This window comes from Orcinus orca, chromosome 10, assembly GCF_937001465.1.
Source record: "Orcinus orca chromosome 10, mOrcOrc1.1, whole genome shotgun sequence".
In the NCBI taxonomy this organism is placed as follows: Eukaryota; Metazoa; Chordata; class Mammalia; order Artiodactyla; family Delphinidae; genus Orcinus; species Orcinus orca.
This window is the reverse complement of record NC_064568.1, coordinates 75,045,575-75,065,106: the sequence shown is the minus strand read 5'-3', so window position 1 is coordinate 75,065,106 and position 19,532 is coordinate 75,045,575. Positions and strand designations below refer to the sequence as shown.

General features: G+C 44.0%; 1 protein-coding gene across 2 annotated transcripts in view; it reads right to left on the bottom strand.

The window, feature by feature from the left end:
* SPATS1 (spermatogenesis associated serine rich 1) overlaps positions 1 to 19,532 on the bottom strand; it is a 52,954-nt gene that overhangs the window by 9,169 nt on the left and 24,253 nt on the right. For both annotated transcript variants that reach the window (XM_033423901.2, XM_033423902.2), the window contains exons 2-6: positions 16,010 to 16,093; positions 14,900 to 15,069; positions 7,051 to 7,198; positions 2,865 to 2,989; positions 1,118 to 1,279 (exon numbers count right to left, since the gene is read on the bottom strand). In XM_033423901.2, coding sequence (XP_033279792.1) covers positions 1,118 to 1,279; positions 2,865 to 2,989; positions 7,051 to 7,198; positions 14,900 to 15,069; positions 16,010 to 16,093 — 689 coding nt within the window. The remainder of the gene's footprint in view (positions 1 to 1,117; positions 1,280 to 2,864; positions 2,990 to 7,050; positions 7,199 to 14,899; positions 15,070 to 16,009; positions 16,094 to 19,532) is intronic.

Here is a 19,532-nt window from a genome sequence, read left to right as displayed (position 1 = left end):
AAGAAACAAAACGAGCCTACATCTTTGATGACATCACTGGGCAACCAGACTACATAGGTCACCTGGCTGTCGAAGCTTCTTGTTAATTACATAATAGATATCTTATGATTTAAGTCTGTGATAATTTGATTTTCTCTTACTTGTAGCCAAGAGCATGCCTAAGCAACAGAAAGCTAAACTTAACCCCTTCTTAATTTTTCTCAGTTGTTTTCATACATAAACCAGTTAAATAAATCCTTCCTGAGAATTCCCTGGCGGTCCGCTGGTTAGGACTCTGTGCTTTCACTGCTGTGGCCCGGGGTTCAATCCCTAGCTGGGGAACTGAGATCCCACAAGCTGCGCAGTGTGGCCAAAATAAATAAATAAATAAGAATTAAAAAATAAATCCTTCCTGTTCCACCCTATGGCTGCATCTCAATTAGGAGCGGGAAGTCAGCCCTGGTCCGGGAAGATCCCACATGCCACAGAGCAATGAAGCCCGTGTGCCACAACTACTGAGCCTGAGCTCTAAAGCCTGTGAGCCACAACTACTGAGCCCACGTGCCACAACTACTGAGCCCACGTGCCACAACTACTGAGCCCACGTGCTGCAACTACTGAAGCCTTGGTGCCCGGCGCTCATGCTCCGCAACAAGAGATACCACTGCAATGAGAAGCCCGCATACCACAACGAAGACCCAACGCAGCCGAAATATAAATTAACTAATTAATATTTTTAAAAAAGAATGCACTTTTAAAAAAAAGAGAATCTAAAGTACGATTTAAATGCATATGACAGGCAGCATTTAATTAAAACCTGAATTATTTTCCTCGGACTTCAGTGGAGGTTTCTATTAATAAGTATCTGAGAGAACTTATCTGATGACTTAAATGTCACATTAGCATTTTATGAAATCCAGAGAAAAACAAAAATGTAGATCAGCATATGTTGTGAGTTCTATGCCAAAAAGTGCAATCTGCCAACCATCCCCTTCACTTTCCTATCTTCCTGGCTGCACTTGGGTGACCTGGTGACCCCGCAGGGCTGCCCCCAGCCACGTGATGCTGGGCCTGCAGAATCATGACTCGGGAGTATTTTTGAACATTGCATAGTTAAGGTCCAGGAGGAAAACATTACCGTATTTCTTCCTCCCAAAGCACTTGTCCATCGTCCTCTCTGATAGAGACCTCCTGTTGCCGAGGAAGACCCCGTTGAAGAAACACTGCTTTCCAACATGGTAGGTGTGGATGTTGCTGCTAAGCCTTGGGTAAAATGTCCACTCAGGACGCTGCCCATCTTCTGCAAGACATCAGAAATCCTTCCATCAGCACTGCTCCCAGCGTCACAATGTAGTTGGATGACAAAACACTGTGAACCGCCCCCCAGGCACTATCTGGCTATAATGTGTATAATTCTATCTGACTATAATGTGTATAACGTGTATAATTCCCTGGTTCTACATCGAGGGTAGTGTCAGACTCTGTGGAACTAGGCACAAAAGGCAGGGAAGTAGGAAGAAAGCTATCTAAGAGGGCTCTCTTTTTTTCCCTTTTTACCCTCCCCTTCAAAAATAAAGCCAGTTTTATGGTTGGAAGTGATGTATGGGTTAGGAAGCTCAGAGACAGTTTTACAACCACCTACAATCCAACCTTTCTCTAATAAGTGTGTAGGAAGAACAGAATGCCCATCAACCAGGGAAGGGCTGGAACACCCATGGCATCTTAACCGGATGATACATGGCGTTGGCAGCAACAGTGGCACATGCATGCACTACAGTGACACAGGGAAATGTGTACATACGATTATGACCAAGGAGAAAGGCTGCTGTGAGACCTTAGGCTAGTTACTGGACCTCTCAGTGTCTCTGTTTCCTCATTTGACCCTTTTCCTGTAAAATGGCTAAAGTGATTTTAAACAATAAAAGATCTCCTGACAGCTCTAGGGTTGCTTAAGAAACTCTTGTGCTCTTTGGTGGCCGAGAAGGAACACAGGCTTTGGAAGCAAGCAAGTTTGGGTTCTAATCCCATCCCTTCATTTCCTAGGTTCGTGTACTCGTATGGGTGACTGAATCTCTCCAAGCCCCAGTTTCCTTCTGTGTAAAATGGGTAGGTCTGTATTAGCCACATAGGTCTATATGTTTTTTGTTTTTTGTGGGTTTTTTTGCAGTACGCGGGCCTCTCACTGTTGTGGCCTCTCCCGTTGCGGAGCACAGCCTCCGGACGCACAGGCCCAGCGGCCATGGCTCATGGGCCTAGCCACTCCGCGGCCTGTGGGATCTTCCTGGACCAGGGCACGAACCCGTGTCCCCTGCATCGGCAGGCGGACTCTCAACCACTGCGCCACCAGGGAAGCCCCGGTCTATACATATTGACAAAGAAAGAGGTCCATGATCTATTTACTTTGAGTGAAAATAATTTGTGTACTATTTTCTACTAGTGAAAATAATTGGTGTATTATTTTCTACTAGTGAAAATATGGTGGTACATTACAAGCAATAAATATATATATATACAAACATACATATATATAAACGTATACATACATATATACATTTCAAAATTCTCAAAGAATATATATCAAACTCTTCACAGCTATGGGGCAGAATGGGAAGATTATTGGAGAATATTGGGGTATGGGTTTTTATACTCTACATACTTATTTATTGTTTTAGTATTTTGCTACAGTACATTTATGGTTTTTACATAAAAGCATTTTATTTTTGCAAAACACATAAAAATAGTTGCCCAGCAGAGTTGTTGTGAGAATTAGAGGTGAAGTGTGTTGAATGCCTGGCACCTAATGGGCCTTCAGTGAATGGCACCCAACAGTATGGCAGCCGTCTGCAAAGACCCTGGGAGTGGAGGAGGACCTATGACTTACTCACTTGTCTGCAACTTAAGCAGGCTGAATTCCTGGCGATATTTATCCTTTCGGGCTTCAGGCAGTGAGGTTTCAGAGGAGTGATCAGAATGTGAGGAGGAGGATTTCAGATCCAAATCTGCAGCAGGGCTGGAAAGGAAGCAGAAGGATTAGATTCTTCAATGTGCTTAAATTGGAAGTTAGAAGCTGATCTTACACTAGAATTCCCCTCATCTATGAGAACTAAGACTACTCCTCAATAAAAGTCCATGAGCATATAATTTATATAATCACAATTTGAGGGGACTGAAATATATTCAAAAGGTGCATGCTTAAACAGTTTAGTTTCCAAAAGTTAAATATAGAATTATCGGGGAACTTCCCTGGTGGTCCAGTGGTTAAAAATCCACCTTCCAATGCAGAGGACGTGGGTTCGATCCCTGATGAGGGAACTAAGATCCCACATGCTGTGGGGTAACTAAGCCCACACGACGCAACTAGAGAAGCGCATGTGCCGCAACAAAGAGCCCATGCTCTGCAACGAAAGAAAAGATCCTGCATGCTGCAACAAAGATCCCACATGATGCAATTAAGACCCAACGCAGCCAAATAAATAAATATTTTTTAAAAAGTATCATATAACCCAGCAATTCCACTCCTGGCATATAGCCAAAAGAACTGAAAACAGACCCTCAAACAGATACTTATACAAGAATGTCCATTGCACCATCACTCATAATAGCCAAAAGCTGGAAATAACCCAAATGTCCATTGATAGATGAATGGATAAATAAAATGTAGCGTATACATGCAATGGAATATTATTCAGACATAAAAAGGAATGAAGTTCTGATATATTCTACGACATGGAAGAATCTTGAAAACATTATGCTAAGTGAAATAAGCCAAACACAAAAGGACAAATATTGTATTATTCCACTTATATGAAATATCTAGAATAGGTAAATTCATAGAGACAGAAAGTAGATTAGATTAGATTAGAGTACCAGGAAATGGGGAGAGGGGAGAATGGAGAATCATTGCTTAATGGGCACAGAGTTTTCTCTTTGGGGTGATGAAAATGTTTTGAAAATAGTTAGTAGTGATAGTTGCACAACAGTGTGAGTATAACTTAATGCCACTGAATTGTACACTTAAAGTGGATAAAGTGGCAAATGTCCTGTTACATAATTTTTACCACAATTTTTTAAAAGATGAATGATGCGAATTCCCTGGCAGTCCAGTGGTTTGGACTCTGTGCTCTCACTGCCGAGGGCCTGGGTTCGATCTCTGGTCAGGGAACTAAGATCCCGCAAGCCATGCGGTGTGGCCAAACAAATAAATATAAAAATTAAAATTAAAACATAAATAAATAAAATAAAAATTAAAAATGCGTGATATACGGATACATGTTACAACATGAATGAACCTTGAAAACATTAGGCTGAATAAAAGAAGCCAGACACCAAAGACCAGATACCGGTGATTCCATTTATATGAAACACCCAGAACAGGTACACCCATAGAGATAAAATAGAGATTAGTGGTTTCCAGGGCTGGGGGGATAGGGGACATGGGGGTGACTGCTAAAGGGTACAGGATGCTTTTGGGGGGTGACAAAAATGTTCTAAAATTGACTGCAGTAATGATTGCACAACTCTGTGAATACACTAAAAACCATTGACTTGTACACTTTAAACCGGTAAATTATATGGTATGTGAATTATGCTTCAAATAAAACTGTTACCAAAAAAGATACGTTTTCAATTAAACCATTGACTGGAAAGAAAAAAATCAGTCAGTATAAAGAGAAGAGGCAGAAATAATCAAAAACAAACCTAGACTGAAATGGCTGTAGTAACAGAGCATTATGTTTAGTGCCTAACTTCTTGGCAGTTAAAAAGGCCTACAGCAAACTACTGTGAGTGTCAACAGAAAAAGTAATCACTTCTGGTCTAAGTGGCCTTGCATTTGATAGATGGCCTTGGACAATGCTTTCAGATGTAGTTAACTGTTATCAAGTCATAGGATCTTTTTTCATAATATTACATCACCCTGATATTTGAATCCTTTCAAACCAACTTCATACTGATAGTCTTGTTTGCTCCCTACAAACATCCTGTGATATAGGTGGGGCCAAAAGAATCATTTCCATTTGCAAGGGAAGTGGGCCCTCAAGGCAGCTAACGATAAAACACACCCCAGGCAGAGGCAGAGCTGGATCTCCAGGTTAAGTCTAGACTATGTTGCCTAAAAGTCATAAAGAACCCGAGTTCCATAACTCACAAGGCTTGTATAGCTCGATCTCTACTTTGTTTTTTTTTAAATCTATTTTATTATTATCATTATTATTTTTAATTTATTTTTGGCTGCGTTGGGTCATCGTTGCTGCGCACGGGCTTTCTCTAGTTGCGGCGAGCGGGGGCTACTCTTCGTTGCGGTGCGCGGGCTTCTCATTGCGGTAGCTTCTCTTGTTGCGAAGCACGGGCTCTAGGCACACCGGCTTCAGTAGTTGTGGCGCATGGGCTCAGTAGTTGCAGCTTGCCGGCTCTAGAGCGCAGGCTCAGTAGTTGTGGCACACGGGCTTAGCTGCTCCGCGGCATGTGGGATCTTCCCGAACCAGGACTCGAACCCGTGTCTCCTGCATTGGCAGGCGGATTCTTTTTTTTTTAACATCTTTATTGGAGTATAATTGCTTTACAATGGTGTGTTAGTTTCTGCTGTATAACAAAGTGAATCAGTTATACATATACATATATCCCCATATCTCTTCCCTCTTGCGTCTCCCTCCCACCCTCCCTATCCCACCCCTCTAGGTGGTCACAAAGCCCCGAGCTGATCTCCCTGTGCTATGTGGGGCTGCTCTCCACTAGCTATCTATTTTACATTTGGTAGTATATATAAGTCCATGCAGGCAGGTTCTTAACCACTGCGCCACCAGGGAAGTCCTCGATCTCTAGTTTTTAATAAACATATCTACACTAATAACTTTGAACTTTTGAAGTGTGCAGATAGAGCAAAAATGCAACAACTCAGAGTCCCCCTCCCAGTTCAAAGCGTATGATAATTTTGACACTGGGGTGAAATATGTCTCTTCTAAATATTTTTTATGTATTTGTGTTTGCCAAACAAACTGTGTAGAAAAGATTGCAAGGATAAAGGAAACTTTCCGAAAGAACTTTAGAAATATCCACCTACTTTGTTTTACTCAACAAACATTTAGCTGAGTACATTTTGTGGCAGGCATTGCTCTAGACACTGGGGATCCAAACAGTCCCTGCTCTCGGGAGCTTAGGCTCAAGGGGAAGAGGACATGGACAGATAAACAGATGATTGTGGAAGAGTGAGTAAATGCAGAGTTGGAGAAAGCAGGTTTTGCAAAAAAGTAGTATAATATGATATTAATTGTGAAAAATAAATACATATTTCTATGCATAAGAAAGAAATCAATTTTTTCTCATGCATATAAAAAAATAAAATGTTAACATTGATTCCCTAAGAGATAAGATTATTGTGACTGTTATTTTTAATACTGTTTTTTATATTTTCAAAATTTCTACAACGAACTTAAATTACTTTCTTTATAACAAAAATTGTTAGAAAAAGGTTTTCAAAACATTTGACCATAAAAGAAATATAAACAAAGTACAGAATACTTTTTTTCTAAATACAGTTTTACAAATAATTTTAAGGCCAACATCCACGAGAAGAAATAAAGCATGGCCAGCCCTTTCCTCCCACTCCCCAAAAACCATCTGTGTGTCCCTTTCCCAGAGAGGTAACCACTGTCCTGACTCTGACTGTTATGGTAATCATTTCTTTGATTTTCTTTAAGATTTACCACCTGTGTATGTATGTATGTATTCCCAAAAAATATGTAGTTTAATTTCACCTTCATAATAGCCAGTACTTGCACAGCCTGTATTGTATGCCAGGGAGTCTTCTAATCTCTTTACAGTGTATGTATTACCTCATTTAATCCTCACAACTGTGAAGTATTACCCCCATTTTGCAGATAAGAAAGCTTCACCAGGGAGGTGAAGTAATTTGCCCAAATTCACTCAGATGCCAAGTGACAGAGTAAGATTTGAACCCAGTCTGGCTCCAGAATCCATGCTCTTGCCAAATATGTCACACTACCCCTCAGACTGTTGGCCCCCTGGTCAGAATTGACCCCAGCGTTTACAGCTCTTCCCTGGACCCTTACTTACTCTGGGTGAACAGACCCTCTGCCGGGGCTGAAAGGCCCACTGATGCTTAGACCTGTTTCAATAGAAGATGAGGGGCTGACACTTCTGCCAGAGGACATCATGTTGGCAAAGCATCCCTTAGATTCCAGAAAATAATTGAGTTTAGTACCTGCAACACATAGATATCACCATTTGATTACATTCATGAAAATACCTCCCACTTTATCTTGTTTCCTAGATGATAAATAATTTCTTTTTAAAAAATAACATTTGTGGGAGTTCCCTGGCAGTCCAGTGGTTAGGACTCAGCACTTTTACCACCATGGTCCAGGGTCAATCCCTGGTCAGGGAACTAAGATCCCACAGGCTGCATGGCGTAGCCAAAAAAAAAAAAGTTTGAGCATTTACTGTATACTTGAGATTGTGTTAACATCTTCACACATTATCTCATTTAATTCTCATAACAACGCACAGACAGAAGTATTACTTATCCTTCCATTTTACAGATGAGAAAACTGAGGCTCAGAATGTTGAGCAACCAAGACCACATAGAAAATAAACATGTTGGCCCAGGTTGGATCACAGCTCCTATAACACTAAAGTCTAAAAAGGCTAACTTCTGTGTTAGATTGCTTGTCCCCCGGCCACATAGTTCACCTACTCTAACTAAACTAAGTGGAAGAAAGAAGGTCTGAATTGAGCTATATATCACTGTACATTGTATTGAGCATCTCAAGAAAATTCCCCAAAGGATTTATTCATAGAAAGACTAGCGAGTATAGCTGGTGATCACAATCCAAAGAACTGTCTTCAGAACTTCTACGGGTTCCCCTCCCACCGCAGTGTCATCATTCTTTTATATCACATCTTCCCCACCAGACTGTGTCTTATTCATCTTAGTAGCACTCAGAGCAGTGCTTGGCACAAATAGATACTCAATAAATGTTTGAGTGAATAAATGGCAAAGCATTATAACTCCCCAACCACCCACGATTACAAGTCCTGAAACCCAAGGACAGTCAGATAGAGAAGTACACCCACCGTCTTCACTCTGCTGTACAATGACTCCTATGCGAAAGTCAATCTGTTCTCTCATCATTTTATATAGGTGTGTGCGTTGTCCAGTCACTTAAAAAAAAATCAGATGACTGGATATTGCACTTCTTTATGCACACCTTCAGAGAGCACAGATGCTCCACAGATAAAATGTAAGCTCTCGGTTATAGGAGAATTTTAAGAAACAAGAGTCGGACTTCTCTGAGTCTGGAGTACATTTTTAGACTGACTGCTGTTCCACCTACACAGTATCATGATTCACATGTATGTGGCATATGCCAGGCACCTGGGCAAATTCCCACCATCTGTCAGAGGAACTGACCCTTAGCCAATTCTTTATTCGTTTCCTATCAACACCCTCTCAAATTCATCTATCAAGCGAATCATATTTTTTCCACCTTTGTCAAGTCCCAACCCTACCACCAAACCCTTTACTCTTAAGAGGACTTTGCCTATGACTCTACAAAGTTTAAAGGCCAGCTGAGCTACTTCCTCCCCTCACAATACCCCCATCCTGGGGTTTCTCAGGGTAAGGACTGTTGCATACAGAGTTAACAAAAAAAAAGACGCGGGTGGGGGAAGGAAGATAAAAACAAAAACAAAATAACAAAAAATATAATAAGTAATTTAAAAATACAGATTCCCAAATCCCATTACAGACCCATCAAACTGGAATCTCGTGTGGTGAAGCCTGGGAACCCACATTTTTAATAAGTCTCCCTCTACCTCTTAGGCTCATGCTTGGCAGTGAACTTCCTCCTCTTCAAGCCCAGTTCCATCACTGCCCTGCATTCCATCCTGTCCCTCTTCCTGACTCCCTATATGTGTCCAGTCATGAAAATCACCTTGAGGCACTTGTTCAACATGCAGATTCCAGGGCTCTGACCCAGACCTACAGGGGACAACCCGAGAATCAGTATGTTTAAGAAGCACCTCAGGGGACTTCCCTGGTGGCACAGTGGATAAGACTCTGCACTCCCAATGCAGGGGGTCCAGGTTCAATCCCTGGTCAGGGAACTAGATCCCGCATGCGTCCCGCAACTAAGAGTTCACATGCCACAACTAAGGAGCCTGCGTGGCCCAACCAAGACCCGGTGCAACCAAATAAATATTTTAAAAAATAAAAAGAAGCACCTCAGGTGATTCTCAGAGCCAGCCAAGTGTGGGAAGAGCTGCTCTGGAACATGGCACAGAGCCTAGAGCAGCCCTCGGTACATGAGGGCCAACTGGTTGCTTGAGGGGTGAGTAGCTGGGATGCAGTGGAGCCCAGTGGAGGGCAAAGCTGTGAAGAGAGAGCACAGGTCCACAGCAGCCCCGGACACGGAACCACAAATGTGGTGTCAACGAATACAACACAGACCACACTCTCTGACCACAATGCAATACTATTAGAAATCCATAATAAAAAGACAGCCAAAAAACATCCATAAGCTTGGAAACTCAAACCACACCTCTAAGTATTTCATATGATAGAAGAAAACATAACGGAACTCATGAGGTACTTAATGATCAATGACATATGTACAATATATCAAAACTGTGGGATTCAACTAAAGCAGTAATTAGAACCTAGAACCTTAAATGCATAAACTGTATTTTACTGAATGTAAGACACTGTAATAATATTACTATTCTATGTACCACAAAGAACAGAGGCTGCCAATTAAATTATGACACATGCTTTATCACTTAGCACTTCCACTTAATACCTATTGAAGCACCATTTCAGACTTACTTAGATATAGATTTTAATCACATATCACTCGTGTGCATATTTAAAGAAGGAAAATATAAGCAAAATCAATTGGTTAAGGGGCTTCCCTGGTGGCGCAGTGGTTGAGAGTCCGCCTGCCGATGCAGGGGACGCGGGTTCGTGCCCCGGTCCGGGAAGATCCCACATGCCGCGGAGCGGCTGGGCCCGTGAGCCATGGCCGCTGGGCCTGTGCGTCCGGAGCCTGTGCTCCGCGGCGGGAGAGGCCACGGCAGTAAGAGGCCCGCGTACCACAAAATAAATAAATAAATAAATTGGTGAAGGCATTCTTAAACCTTACATTCAAAAGTCTGATTACTGAATCACTTTTCAACTCAACCCCTAAAGGTCACATTTTCCACCTAAATTGACCTCACGCCTGCATTATTCAGTGCTCATCCAGCAAAGTTTATGACAGTTACTTTACATGGGCTACTGGGCCCACAGCACCGGTAAGACCAATCCAATTTCAGAGACACAAACTGTGAAAAATATCTATCTTACAAGTAACAGGTTATAGTGTTAAAAAACAAAGATTCCAAAATTAATGACCTAAGCTTTCAATTCAAGGAATAAGGGGAAAAAAGGCAAACATCTCAAAATGATAAGGAAAGAAATCATAAAATAAAAGCAGAAATGAATGAAATAAAGAAGATTATCAGAATTATGGCTTCATGGAAAAACTAATAATGTAGATAAAGTTCAAGAAAAAAATCTTAATACAAGTAAACAGTATAAGAAATGAAAGAGAAGCCATAATTACAAATAAAATAGAAATAACTTTACCCATAAAGAAATTGAGTACGAGAAATATCAAATAACTTGCTCAAGGTTACAGAGCAATGGAGTATAATTTATAAAATGTAGTTTAGGGCTTCCCTGGTGGCGCAGTGGTTGAGAGTCTGCCTGCTAATGCAGGGGACACAGGTTCGAGCCCTGGTCTGGGAGGATCCCACATGCCGCGGAGCGACTGGGCCCATGAGCCATGGCTGCTGAGCCTGCGCGTCTGGAGCCTGTGCTCCATAACAAGAGAGGCTGCGATAATGAGAGGCCTGCGCACCGAGATGAAGAGTGGCCCCCATTTGCCACAACTAGAGAAAGCCCTCGCACAGAAACGAAGAACCAACACAGTCATAAATAAATAATTAAAAAAAAAATGTAGTTTAATGTTACTGACACACACCCTGACAGATAAATCAATAGAATAGCAAATGTAGATAGAATAAAATTTTATGTGGTAACAGTGGCATCTTATCTCAGTGAAGAAAGGATAGATCATTCAAAAAAGATTGCTGGAACAACTAATTAATCATTTGGCATGAAAATAAAATGAAATCTCTCTTACCCCAAAATAAATTCCAAATGAATTATAAATTTGAATGTAAAAATTAAAAGATATACCTGAAAAATTATAAGTGAATGTTTACATAATGTCAGAGTGGCGAAGTTATTTCTAAGAAAGATATCAAATACAGGCAAAATAAAAGAAAGATGCATAGATTAAATACATATACATTTAAAACTTCCATAGCAAACTCTAAACTGGGAGGAAATTTATAACATACACGATAAGAAAAAGAGTTAATAATCATGACAAAGTATGAGTTTTTTAACATTTGTAAGATGAAAATAAATACCCAAGAGAAAAAAATGGGCAAAAGACATTATTAGGTAATTCATTAAACACACACACCCAAATAGCCTATGTACGTTTGGAAAAAAAAGTTCATCCTTACATTAGTAAAAGAGCTGAACTTAAAATGAGATACTATTATTCACTATCACTTTGCAAATACCCACAGCTGGCACAGCTTGGAGAAATGGCATTCTTGTACATTGCTGCTGAAAATATCTCCATCTCACTGAAGAACAAATTGGCCATTTATGTCCTCCAAAGCCTATGAGAAGTGCCCTTTTCATCCAAGGTTCTACTTCTAGAAACACATCTATGAAAAAAGGTGTGAAATGTATGTATAAGGATGCAGAAGGGACCCACACATGTAGAGAAAAAATAAGATCAAGGGCAGAGATGTCTTCTAGGTTGAGACCTGTATGTCAGTTCTGAGTTACTTATCATAGCATCTACTTATGATAGTATTTGCCCAGAGGTTTTAACAGGGGCTGCCTTTTCATAGCCCGGAAATATTTTATATTGTATATTGTATCGGCCACTAGAGGACAGGAGAGCTCATCAAAGCAGGGATTGGCTGCTAGGGATGGTATCAGAGGGAGCCCCTCACAAGATTTTGGGGTTTGTTTTTTTAATTTGAGGGGCAAAATGTAAATGTATTATGCGACCTTGAGTAGCATGCATTGAAATCACATCTACAAGTGTAGCCTATTTCTTTGTTTGCTTAGAAGTTTCATGCTGGCAACACTCTAGAAAGTGGCCTATGGTTGCTGTAAGAGCAGACTTGTCTGACCGGCCAGGGCAGGAAGAGCAGTGGCTCTGCTCAAATGACACATTCTCCAGAGCCAGCTGACTTCCGGGTCTTCCTAGTAGTAATTCAGCCTCAAACATGACCTAGAGACACTTAAGCATGACCTCAGGCTGCCCCTCCACATCTCCTCAGGTAGGAGAAGAGGACTGGAAATGCAAGTCTGAACCCACCCATTCTGAAACTGATGTTCCCACTGTGTAGAGTAACATTGAGTTACTTTCAGCAAGTCAATGACCTGTCGTGCCCAGCTCCCATTGCGTATCCCACCTCTCTATCTAGCACTGTAGGCTGGGGTGAGGCACTGTAACCTAAGGAACGTCCTTCTCGAAAGGGTCACCATTCATCTTGAGAATTGTTACTCAAATGCAATTAAAATCCAGTGAGTCATAAGATAGAAAATCCTAACAAGTCGCTAAAACTCTATGAAATATGAAAAGATGGTCCAACCTTAAGGACCAAGAGAAGGTTCTGATGACTAGAAAGGAATCAGAAAAGAAAAAGAAGTTTAGAAAAATGTCTGTTTCTGGGACTTCCCTGGTGGTGCAGTGGTTAAGAATCCGCCTGCCAATGCAGGGGACACAGGTTCGAGCCCCGCTCCGGGAAGATCCTACATGCCGTGGAGCAACTAAGCCTGTGTGCCATATCTACTGAAGCCCGCGTGCCTAGAGCCCGTGCTCCGCAACAAGGGAAGCCACTGCAATGAGAAGCCCGCACATCGCAACAAAGAGTAGCCCCCGCTCATGGCAACTAGAGAAAGCCCACGCGCAGCAAGGAAGACCAAACACAGCCAAAATTTAATTAATTAATTTTTTAAAAAAAGATAGAAAGTCTGTTTCTTCGGTAACAGCTGTGGAATTCACGATAATTATTTCCATTTCTTTAGGCAGGAATAACACCTTACATAACCAAGGCTCTTTCACACAACTGTCATCTCAGCAGATTTACACCATAGCACTGTCTGGTGGGGAGAAAATAATACAGCAAGCCAAGTTAGCTTAATGTGGGTACTCTTTAACCAAACACTCAGTTTCCCATCCCTGCTTATCTGCTCAACAAACAAACTAAAGATCTAGCATGGTGGTTTTTAACCCTTTTTTGGATCACAGACTCCCCCAAGAATTAATGAAAGCAGTGGGCCCTCTCTGCTGGAAAAATGCATATATCCCCACAGTTATGCTCAGCTGGTTCATGGAGCTCCTTTCCTTCCTGAAACCCATGGGCTCCACATGAAGCTGAGCTCAGATGTGGTCTCCTGAGTAGACACACCTACGCGGCAGAAAAAGAAGCCATGGATCTTTGGTTAATGTGGTCTGGAGATCTCAGACGCTGGTGCTCTTCCAGTACCCCTAACTCAGAAACCTGAAGCCCCTCCACCCACCCTTAAAACAGCAGGTCCCTCCTCTATCCCCCTGGTCAACCTGAAAACTGCAGAAAGGTCTGGAGCTTAAAGCTAGAATCCCAGAACCTTTTTCTCCTTGCTGAACTAGCCACGTTGGGCAATGAATGGCTCAAACTCCTACCGCTCTACTGGCGCCCGCTTGTAGGTGGGTAGTAAATCATACCTCCATCCTCTCCCAGCACTTACAAATTAAGAGATTACAGACCTGGAACACAGGAGACCAGAGACCAAGCTCAGATCTGATGGGACAGATACAGAGCATTCTACAATCCCTTTTTGCAGCATGAAGGCCACCCACCTGTATGTACTCACTCAGAGGTTTTCTGAGAGACTGTCGCTGCTCTGCTCCATGGCACTGTTCTCTGAAGGCAAATGCGCTCCCTAACATCCTCCTCAGCCTTAAGAACCAATCATGCCATCCATTATTTAATTTAAACCTTTCATTAAAGTGTTCATAATTTCCACCTGAGTTGTCCCATCCAATACACAATGCCACAAATCTAGTATATGAGCAAAGAAAAAAAAAAAGAAGAAGAAAGGTCCTGGGCTTTGTAGACCGTAAGACTCATGTCAAATCCCAGTTTCATCGTTTATTGACTGAAGCACTGGGCAGGTCAAACCTCTGGCCCCCATTACTCTTTGTAATATACCTCTTGGCTGTTAGGAGATCCGGGGAGGTCACTTATGAAAGCTCTGCTATGATGCCGCTCTCTGCCTTATCAGATCTTGGGTCTGATGCTGCTCTCTGCCTTATCAGATCTTCGGTTAATACAGACAGTATTAATACAAGTAGTTCTTTTTACATGCTCCCAAACTAGCCTCCTTTTAAACTTTAACAATGCCTTCTTGGGCTTCCCTGGTGGCACAGCGGTTAAGAATCCACCTGCCAATGCAGGGGACATGGGTTCAAGCCCTGGTCCAGGAATGATCCCACATGCCGCAGAGCAACTAAGCCTGTGTGCCACAACTACTGAAGCCCGCGGGCCTAGAGCCTGTGCTCCGCATCAAGAGAAGTCACCGCAATGAGAAGCCCGCGCACTGCAATGAAGAGGAGGCCCCGCTCACCACAACTAGAGAGAGCCCACGCAGCAACGAAGACCCAACGCAGCCAAAAATCAATAAGTAAAATAAATTAATTAATTTTTTAAAAATGCCTTCTCACTCTAGTGTACTTGGATAGGGCAACAAAATCCCACCCAGCCCTCCTGATTTCTTAAACTCAACTGTATCTCCACTCTCCTGTGGTCATGCCAGAGTCTCCTTTCTCTTGAACCTTCTCCAGCTCACTGCTGCAGATCGCTGTGTAGATGGGGGGGAGTTGACAGCCCCGTGGACAGTTTCCAGTGTCCATGGATGGAGCTATGCATGTGTCGGTTTTAAATATTAAAAGCAACCTGGAGACAACGAAAAGACCTTTGTAAGAAAGGCATCAGTCAAAACAAACAGAAACTCCACGGGCCATTGAAAGTCAGGCGGGCAGGGTTGGCCTCTTAATAAGAGCTTCCCTCCTTCCCCCTGATTGGGCGTTTCCCGGTTTGGATGCCCGCCGAGCTCCCCTGGGCTCTCGCCCCGCCCACCGAGATGGGCCTTCCACCACTTCTCCCAGGGGAGGCCTGGCTCTACGCTCGGAGACCTCCAAGGAGGATGCAGCCGACATCAACGCACCAACCCCAACCGGCAGCCGAACTGTCGAACGCCAGGCCGAGGAACCAAGAGCCAAGCGCAAGAGGGACGTCGCCGCCACCTGCTCCTCCAGCGGCGGCGCGTTCTGGAGTTGCCAGGACACCTGCCCAGCAACGCGAGGCCGCCGCCTCCGGCCAGGCTGGGCTTCCCGGTCCTCCTCCCTCTGTATCCCGGGGCTCTTTGGGCCTCCGCACGTGATGGAGTCATTCGAAGGGGTTAGAACTAGAGTCTCCAGCCTTGGTGGGGCGTCGTGGGCAAGGACCGCTGGAAAAGCGGCTTGGTGTTTCTGGATTTTTTTTCTTTTCTTTTTAAGAGTTGTGGTTCTTCTCCAGGCAATTTTCATTATCGGGACTGTAGCCCCTGGTAGCAGTGAAGGATAAGCCCTCCACAGAGCTTGCAGATGCCCGCTTATAATTGGCTTGGATTAGACAAGATCACCTGCCACTTCAGAGCGCCTTTTCTGGGCCAGGCTCCCTGGTGGATGTTATCTTCCTTAAGCAGCCAGCTGCATTTTTCAAAATAGAAAGCTGAATTTGAGCAAGGGCTTGCTCAAGGTCAGCCAGAAAACTGAGATTCATTTCCAAGTTTTCTTATTCCAAATCTACCACTCTCTCCATCATACCAATTTAAACTTATCTTACTAATACTTACCAGCATGTAATCAATCGTGCAGGCAAAGCTTTTCTCCAAGTCTGGTTTAAGTCCCTCAATTCAAATTCTGGCCTAATTTCTCCCCTGGTGAAGTGAAAAAAAAAAAAATTAGACTGTGTTTTTATTTTTAATAATCTTTTTAGTGACTATAAGAAAAATTTTTTTACTGATTATTACACAAAAGTGGTCATTGTAGAAATCTTGAAAAATATTAAAAAATATTGTTAATACGCATAATCCCACAATCTAGATAAAACACTTTTTTCTGGATATCTATTTCTGTATAACAAATTGCCCCGAAATTGCTTTAAACAACAACAATCATTATTATCTCCTGATTCTGGGGGTTGGCTAGGCTAAGCTAGGCTATTTCCATTTGGGGTCATGTGGTTGCAGTCAGAAGGTGGCTGGACCTTCCTCACTCATATGTCTGGTGACTTGTGTTGACCATAAACTGGGACCTCAGCTGGGGCTTTAGCCATATCACCTACGCATGGCTTTTCCATGTACTTCTTCACAGCATGGCGTCTGGGTTCCAAATAGGAGCATCCCAGGAGAATCAGGCAGAAGCGTCCACAGCCATGGATGTAAGGAGAGGGAACTCTGACTACACCTCTCACTGGGAGAATCCAGGTCACATTGTATGAAGAGCCTAGGGGGTGGGGGACCTTGTTGTAACCATCTTAGAAAATACAACCTGCCACACCACTACTAATATTTAAGAGTTATTTTCTCCCTGTCCTTTTTTCTATGCACATAAGTGTTTCTGTTTTTGGTTTTGTTTTTGTTGGGGTTTTTTGTTTGTTCGTTTGTTTTTGGCTACGACGCGCGGCTTGTGACCTGGGTTGGAACCCGGGCTGGGGCAGTGAAAGCTCAGAGTCCTACTGGACCGCCAGGGAATTCCCAACATATATGTTAACATAAGTGGAATTTAACTACATATACAACTTTCTAGAATGCTTTTTAAAATTTCACATTATATCCTGATGATTTCCTCTTATTAAAGTGTCTTTTAAAACCACATTTTATCTGTTTAATTATCCCATGGTAGAAGAGGTAACATTTCTACTAGAAGTGTTAGCTGGGCAACAGCATAGTTATTAAAATTGTAATGCCAAGAAGGCAGAGATTTTTGTCTGTTTTGTTCCCTGCTACATACCAAGCACCTAGCACAGTGCCTAGCACATATAGACACTCAATAACCATTTGTTTAATGAATGTATAAATGGGTGGATGGATTGTTGATTTAAATGGCCTGAGCTGAGGCCCTCTCCTATTTGCATCCTCCTGCAAAGAAAGAGACCAGGCCTCTAACCTGCATCACCTGGTTTCAAAACATCAAGACCTGTTGGTCCGGGGATCGTGGGGCAGCCGGGTAGATCGCAGAGTCGAAACTCTCTCTCATCCTAGGTGTCCTGCGTACTGCGGGCTCGTAAACCTTCCATTACTCTGCAGATTTAAAGCCTCCCGGGCCACTATGCATTCATCCCTTGGGCAAGTTTTAGATGCTTCCTGCGCCTGGTCGAGGTCTGGCAGGGCACGGGAGTCACCTAAGGGGTTCTCCGGGCGGCGGAGCCCCGGAAGCCTCCCACGTGCGCAGCTGGACTGCCCGGGTTCGGCAGCAGAGGTGAGGGTTTGGGGTGCTCGATGCGTCCAGAAGCCCGAGACCTCCTGAAGCTCCCGGAAAAGCCTGCTGGTACAGCCTGGAGGGCGCTCACCATCCGGCAAGACGGGCTTCTCCAGGGTCTCCCACTGGCGTCTCCTCTTTTGGCTGCGCCTCCCAAACCAAGCACGGCGTGGAGGTCACCGCGGGACCCACGTGGGAACAGAGGGTTGACGCAGGAAGTGGGGCCGATACCGGGCCCCCGAAATCAACTCGACCTTCTTTCGGGCTGTAGGGCCCTCTTTGCTGCTCTGCAATCTGGGATCCTTCCGTGCCGTGAGCTGGGTCTGAGAACTTAGGACTCCGCGGCCACCACCAGCACAAGTAGGGTTTACGTGTCTAAGTACGATGTTTTTCTGTTCTTGTTTTTGTTTTGAAATTGCTGTTTTTGAAGGTCACAAGTGGTTGCATATCGGCAGTTTCAGGATCCAACCTAATCGTAAAAGGCAAACGCTTCTAGCAGGTTCCATGGCGAGGTGAGAGCAAGGTGAGCTGGACCTTAGCCCCACCGACCCCTCTGCCCTGCGGATCCCCCTTCTTGTTTACTAACTGGGGGCTCAGCTCTGAGAAGGGACAGCAGAGTGAGGCAGGTGGAAGCCGGTGGACCCCCGCGGGTGTTGCAGGCACCGAATCGGGAGGGTCCGGACGTTCTCGTTCTTGCTTGGCCTGCTGCGATTCCAGACCCTTTAGAGCACAGGGTGAGGCAGCTGTAAGAACTAGGTGTCCGGGGATTAGAGGAAACCAGGCAGCAGAGGGGGAGTGATATCAAATAAACTCTACTCCTGTTCCTTTCGGGTCTTAGTGGAACAGCGGCGAGAAACTTTGAGCCTAGAAGGATGGCACTGTTTGATAGCCGGCAGTCAGGGACACCGGTAAAAAGCCTCTTGTGTCTGGTAAACCTCAAGAGTTTCAACCTAAATTGTGGCGGGGGGGGGGTCTTAAACATCACCTCTCCCCCCCCCCAGCTGCACTGCAAACAGCTCAAGTATGGGAGCCTCTCTTCCCCAAAGTGAAGAGTCACCACAAACCCTCATTTGACATGCTGTCCCATAAACACACACCAGAGGGCAGTGTAATCCAGGACATGGGAAATAAAATGCGATGGGAGATTCTCTACTGATGCCTTCAGGCGGAGGCATCACAAGCCTCCTACAAGGCGGGCGCTGGGGAAATGCGTGTTGAGTGGATTACTGATGCACCATCGTCTTTGAAAACCTTCCGTGGTAGGCAGAGGGGGCCTGGCAAAGATGGACGAGAGGGAGCCTCAGAACCTGTTTACCACCACCAGCTCCCAAATGCTCAAAGGGCCGCACCACCAGTTCAGGTCAGGAAACAGTTACCAAGCACGTCCTATGTGCCAGGCACTGTGCTAAGGGCAGGGATTCAAAGGTGAGTAAAACCCAGTCCCTTCCCCAGTTGAGCGCCTATGATGTGCTAATCTCTTTACATTCATTATCCCATTTAACTCTTAAAATGGTAAAGTGTTGTAAGAATCATCCCCATTTTACAGATGATGAAAAACAGAGTCAGAGGGGTAAAGTACTAGTCCCATTAGTAACTGGCAAAGATGGAGTTTAAACCAGCTGTCTCTAGATTCAGAGGCAGGGCCCTCACTACTGTGAGCATTCTTTTTTTTTTTTTTTTTGCAGTACGCAGGCCCCTCACTGCTGTGGCCTCTCCCGTTGCGGAGCACAGGCTCCGGACGCGCAGGCTCAGAGGCCATGGCTCACGGGCCCAGCCGCTCCGCGGCATGTGGGATCTTCCCAGCTCGGGGCACGAACCCACGTCCCCTGCCTCGGCAAGCGGACTCTCAACCACTGCGCCACCAGGGAAGCCCTGTGAGCATTCTTAGTATGTGCT